Source organism: Oryza sativa, chromosome 6 (assembly GCF_034140825.1).
Source record: "Oryza sativa Japonica Group chromosome 6, ASM3414082v1".
In the NCBI taxonomy this organism is placed as follows: Eukaryota; Viridiplantae; Streptophyta; class Magnoliopsida; order Poales; family Poaceae; genus Oryza; species Oryza sativa.
The window spans coordinates 22,676,281-22,682,106 of record NC_089040.1 but is presented as its reverse complement, the minus strand read 5'-3'; the positions used below and the strand labels follow the sequence as shown (position 1 = coordinate 22,682,106).

Here is a 5,826-nt window from a genome sequence, read left to right as displayed (position 1 = left end):
TAACAAGGTTATACTCTTAAACATGCCATTTTTTTGTTAAAACTAAAATATAAAGAATATATAGGTGTAATAATACTAGAAGTAAATGTGCATAACTTTCTTTGAATTTCTTTTGTGATATCTATTATTAGTTGGTGTGCACTATGGAGTATACCTGGAAATTATGTGCACATATATGTAGGAGTATCACGTTTCCATACCTCATCAAATTAACAAGGCACATATATCTAGACAATAAGACAACCATATAGTAGGTGTACCTTTTTCCTCCATATATGATCCCAAGAATTTTTTTTTACTCCCTCCATCTCATATTCCATCTCATATTATAAGTAAATCGTTTAACTTTTTATCTAATCAAACTTCTTTTAAGAACCAGTTCCCAACCCAAACACTGCGCACGAAAAACGGAACGATCCATTAGCACATGATTAAGTATTTGATAATTTCTTTTTCAAAAATGGATCATTATGATTTTTTAAGCAACTTTCATACATAAACTTTTTGCAAAAAAAACACACCGTTTAGCAGTTTGAAAAGCGTGCGTGTGAAAAATGAGAATAGAGTTGGGAACCAGCTCTTGCAAACAGAGCCTAAGTTTTTCAGCACAAAACAAACATATTATAAAAATATATTCAAGGTTAGATTTAACAAAACTAATTTAATATTATAGATGTTGCTAAATTTTTTCTATAAACTTGATCAAACTTAAAGAAATTTGACTTAAAAAAAATTTAAACGACTTATAATATGACTTATAATATGAAATGGCTAGCGTGGCACATGGATAGACATGTTATGGACCTAGATTAGTGTAAATGCATACATGGTTACTTGCAACGATAAATTAGAAACTACACAACATGCCAGGAGCTAGCCAGCTATACGTGGTAATACAAACAAACTAACCTGTGAAGACTGAAGATTTCTCAAGCTTCCTGCAGATCAAATCATCAAAATGCCACGAAGATATCGAACTAAAAAATGAGAATCATATGTCAAATGATTTTTGAGTCTCCCTACATATAAGCCAAACTGGCAACAGTTAGCTGCTCATTGAGAGTGTTACATCACGATACATTGTTCCAACACACAAATATTCTTCCTACCACAAAGTTTAGTTTCAAGGGTTCTAAGGCTGCATGGTAAACTAATGATACAACATTGTTTTAGCTGTAGCTTCTACAGAGGTTCAGGGTTCAGCGGACAGAATCAATGTACTAGTTGCCGGATGCGATGCAATGCAAAGCATCAAAGAACACGTCTGATGCCGCTGGTTCAACACGGTGAATGTAATGTTCCAACTTTCTCAAAGCAGAAAATGGGAATAATGTAAAGGTATAGATTTATTATCAGTTCTAAAAAACCACAATGATCTTATGCTCATTTTCCGTACGGGTGGTATCTGCTCGAGCCTCTACCACTTGTGCTCCCACCACCGCCCATACCTCCAGCTCCGCCATAAGCACCATATCCTCCTGCACCGTAGCCACCCGGTGCACCATATGCACCACCACCTCCATAGGCACCACCATATGCACCATAGGCACCATATGGACCTCCATACATTGAACCACCATAGCCAGAGCCAAAGCCTGACCCAAATGCGGGGTTACCTCCATATCCATAACCTCTGCCATAGCCAGCATAACCTGTGCTACCGTAATAAGCTGCAGCAGCTGACCGATAGCCACCACCATATCCACCATAGCCACCGCTGCTGCTGCTTCCAGAATTGCCACCACCACTACCACGGTAAGAACTACGGTGGCCACCACCACTCCCGTGACTATGTCTCCCATTAGAGCTAGAATCACCCCCGCCAGGTTTCTTAGGCTCAGCCTTCTTTATTTCAACCTGCAGAGTTACAGAACAGGTGAAGTTATCAAACTAATCTTCAATACCATAGTCCCATTCCATAGTAGTGTAATACTTCATACGCACAGTACAATTAAGATATAAAATCATGCATCTTACCTCCTACCACTAAATTAACAAAGATAGTTGCAAATGAAAAAGACGAGAGACCTAAAAGGGAAGTTGAACAGGAAACTCTACTGCATTTCAGCAGTTCATCAGTTCACTAGGAAGTAACATGGAGGGCTAGGCACATCATTTTAGCAGATGGCAAACATATAAGCATCAGGATCGCTTGTCTCATATGATAGAATGCAAAAGTTCACCCCCTTTGCGAGGGAGAACAGAACTTCGCAACAAACCAATATAAAAAAAACTACAAGGTAAAGAAATTAAAGATCTCCTGATCTCAAATCACATACAGAATAGGTAGTGATGTGCACCAAGAAGACTACCTACTGATTCTAGTAGGTATTGATTCAAATGGATATGATACTGATTCATTTCAGTTCCTTCAAATAGGAATGAATAAAGAAAGGTCCATTCTAATACAACAGCAAAACTGACTTCTTGTCACGGTAGACATAATCAACAAGGAACAATATTCAAACTTCAAGTAGTAAAGCAGAAAACAAGATCCTCGTGCTAACAAATAAATTCAGTGAATAGTAGTAAAATCAATTCATTAGAAGCATATCCATTTATACCAATTGATACTTAAGCTCATAAGTACTGAAAAGTTAACAATATTAAATAGAAGGAAAACTTGGAAGCAAGGAAAGCTAGTGACCTGTTTCCCTGCAAGATCATGCATTCTCCCTTCTGACATAACCCTTTCAACAGCGTCCTCATTTTCAAATGTGACAAAGCCAAAGCCTCGTGACCGCCCAGTGCCATGGTCAAGCATTATCTGATGCTCAACTACCTTCCCATATGAAGAGAAATGCTCCTTCAATTTATCTGGAAGTTTCATGACAATCATATTTATCAAGACATAACATTATTTAGAGTATTCAAGCCATTGTTTTCTAGAATACAAATATATTTTTGCTTGTAAAAAGGAAACAACTTAGTTCTGCTGGCTACCTTCAGTAAGAGATGGTGGAATACCACCAACAAAGATTTTTCTCGTTTTAGGACCATCTTTCGACGACATTTCCTCCCTCGGGACAGTCCTTTTAACTTCAACCTTGATAGATCAAAATGTATGACAGACAAATGAGAACAGACTCTACAGCAAGCTTTGCATACTTTGGTGAAGTGATACATAGAAGGCTTACTGTTCTTCCATCTATAGTGTGTTCATCTTGCAGAACCTTGTCAATAACAGATGGATCCGAAAATGTAACAAAACCAAATCCACGAGGCATCTTTGTATGCTTGTCTTTCATGATCACAGAATCAGATATAGCTCCATATTTCTCAAAATGCTTGGTGAACGATTCTGAATAAAAAAAAACATATAAAGCATAAACAACATATGTAAATCAAAGCCTTATCTAACAATATTGATGGGATTACAATAATATGAACATTTTTCCAGGTGAAATTAGGGTCCAGATTAAAATCATATGAACATGTTTAGCCTATCTGCCGACAGCAATGAAATTAAATAGTACAAACTAGAACCCAGCACCAAACGCACTAACAATAAGATCATGCACAATGTAAATAAACAGAATAGTGCATTCACTGAAAACTCAAGAGAAAAGAAAATAGCAGGAAGCATTTGGACCCAAATAACAACAGCAAATGTGCCAGGTCATACTGAGTCAGCTCCTGCTCAATTACTGAAAACTCAAGAGAAAAGAAAATAGCAGGAAGCATTTGGACCCAAATAACAACAGCAAATGTGCCAGGTCATACTGAGTCAGCTCCTGCTCAATTGCTATTTAATCAAAAGTAACTCCCATTTCCCAATTCAAACCAAATGCAATATAAGCATTTTATCTTCCAAACAAAAGAATTCAACACACATGACCATCAATACAGCAGATACATGTTATTTTAGTATTTACTATTGGAAAATCCAAATCAGAAAAAAAAACAGTGCAAACATAATCAACCAAACAAAAAGATAAATATACCCCTGTATGCATTAGACAACAGACATGCACAACATGTCTCAACGACTAGATGGAACAACATGATTAAAAGCAATGCAGCTTAATCATGATTGAAGCATTCGCATAGCATCTATGCTTAAAAGTTAAAATTCCTAATGAAGTTACCAATGGACAAGTTTCTAAATTTGGTTAACTAAGTTAGCCCAAGCTGTTCAACCTGCTTCTACATTTCAATGTGAAAATACACCTACACAAAACAAAGGTACAAGATTGCTTCTTAAAAGTATTACAAAGTAGCATTTAAGTTCTATGGCTTGCAGATTGCTAGATTCCTTTTCACATCTCAACCTAAGCAAAAACAAACTTTAGTTCAGTTAGTCCTGCTATCCTAAGTTATTAAGCACAACAACAAGAAACCTATCCTTTCAGAGAAACACTCTTCCCTAAATTCTTCTTTAGGTTGCTAGCTACTGAAGGACGCTACTTCATTCACATCTACTATATGCTACTAGTATTAACCTCTAAAAATCATCTCTTAAACACGTTGCTTTGCACAACTAGAATTCTCATGTTTAACAAAAATCCCCCAAAAAGAATCCATCCGCTCTACCTTCAGTTGTCTCCCAGGCTACACCTCCAACAAAAATTTTCCTGCAGAGGCACACAGATCAAACAAAACCAACAAAATTCAGCCAACTTCATCCATCCAACCAAAACAGACCGAACATCGAAAGGAAAGGGACTCACCCCGACGAATCACCGCCCTCTCCACCACCCGCAGTCCTCCCCGCTTCCTCGCCATTGCCGACGCCCTCCACTTCTCCACCTCCGCCTCGCCTCTCCTCTGCAACCTCCTCCGCCGCATCGGCAGCCGCGGCGGTGGCATCAGCCCCCTCCTCCTCCTCCTCTTCCTCCTCCTCCTCCTCCACCTCTTCCTCGACCTCCTCCACCTCCTCTTCCTCCTCCTCCTCCTCGTACCCGTTCATGCCGTTCTGGTTCTCCTCCCCGTACCCCGCCATCCCTCCCCACCACCACCACCACTACCTCGGCACGGACACCCCCGCTGCAGCAGCTCAAAAGAAAAAAGAAAAAAAAAAGAAGCAAAACCCTAGCGGACGACCGGGAGCGCGGGGGCGGCGGCGGCCGAGCTAACCGGAGCTTCGTCGGAGGAGGAGGAGGAAGTGGTGGCGGCGAGAGCAAACCCTAGGCTCGCCGGCGGCGGCGCGGGTGTGGACTGGGCGAGGAGGAGGAGGAGAAAGGCTGCGGGGTGTAGAGTAGAGTAGAGAAGTAGGTGAGGTGGCGGCGAGGTTGGAATTCGGGTGGGGGATTTTAGCTAGTAGTAGCTCGTTGGCGTCCGTTGGATGTGCGTGGTGATTCGTGCTCGCACGAAGAAAGCGTGTCTTCATGTCTTTGTGTTGTGCCGACTGTGCTCTATAGCTTTTTCTTTCCTACTATTACGCGTTAGAACAAAAATAGGATAGAATGGTGTTGTTTTTTTAAAAAAAAGCGGATGCCACTAATTTTGTCGCACTTATAGTAAGCAGGAAATAGACAGTATCTTTTTTACGAAAAATATTAATCAGTAAATTATATATACTTAAAAAAACTCCCTTCGTCTTAATATAAGTGCAACATAATACAAATATGATATATCATAGAAGTACGAATCTGGATATTTGTTTGCCCCAATATAAGTGCATCTGCACTAGAATATATCACATCTGTACTAGGTTGCACTTATATTGAGATGGAGGGAGTACATATTATAGTCATACATAGTGCCCTCAAACTTCATGTAAGTTCATATGTCATCCATAGTAAAGATAAGTTGCATCGTATTGTGTCGAAGTGCCTTAGTGACTTAAGGAGAAAGAAGGTGGTCTAGCGAGAGAAAGTTCATGTT

At 39.7% G+C, this 5,826-nt stretch overlaps 1 protein-coding gene across 1 annotated transcript; it reads right to left on the bottom strand.

Annotated features, from left to right (window-relative positions):
• Nucleotides 1–996: 996 nt before the first annotated feature.
• LOC4341330 (uncharacterized) lies at nucleotides 997–5,224 on the bottom strand. Its single transcript, XM_015788801.2, has 6 exons — nucleotides 4,671–5,224; nucleotides 4,534–4,574; nucleotides 3,138–3,301; nucleotides 2,944–3,046; nucleotides 2,648–2,817; nucleotides 997–1,857 (listed from the first exon to the last, which is right to left on the bottom strand). Exons 1-6 carry the CDS (start codon nucleotides 4,940–4,942, stop codon nucleotides 1,384–1,386), a joined length of 1,224 nt encoding a protein of 407 aa, XP_015644287.1. The 5' UTR covers nucleotides 4,943–5,224; the 3' UTR covers nucleotides 997–1,383.
• Nucleotides 5,225–5,826: the final 602 nt, after the last annotated feature.

Coding starts and splice junctions, on each gene's coding strand:
- LOC4341330 (XM_015788801.2), bottom strand. CDS start 4,942: ATGGCGGGGTACGGGGAGGAGAACCAGAACGGCATGAACGGGTACGAG. Junction 4,575..4,670: donor GAGGGCGGTGATTCGTCGGG/GTGAGTCCCTTT, acceptor GTGCCTCTGCAG/GAAAATTTTTGTTGGAGGTG. Junction 1,858..2,647: donor ATGATCTTGCAGGGAAACAG/GTCACTAGCTTT, acceptor GTAACTCTGCAG/GTTGAAATAAAGAAGGCTGA.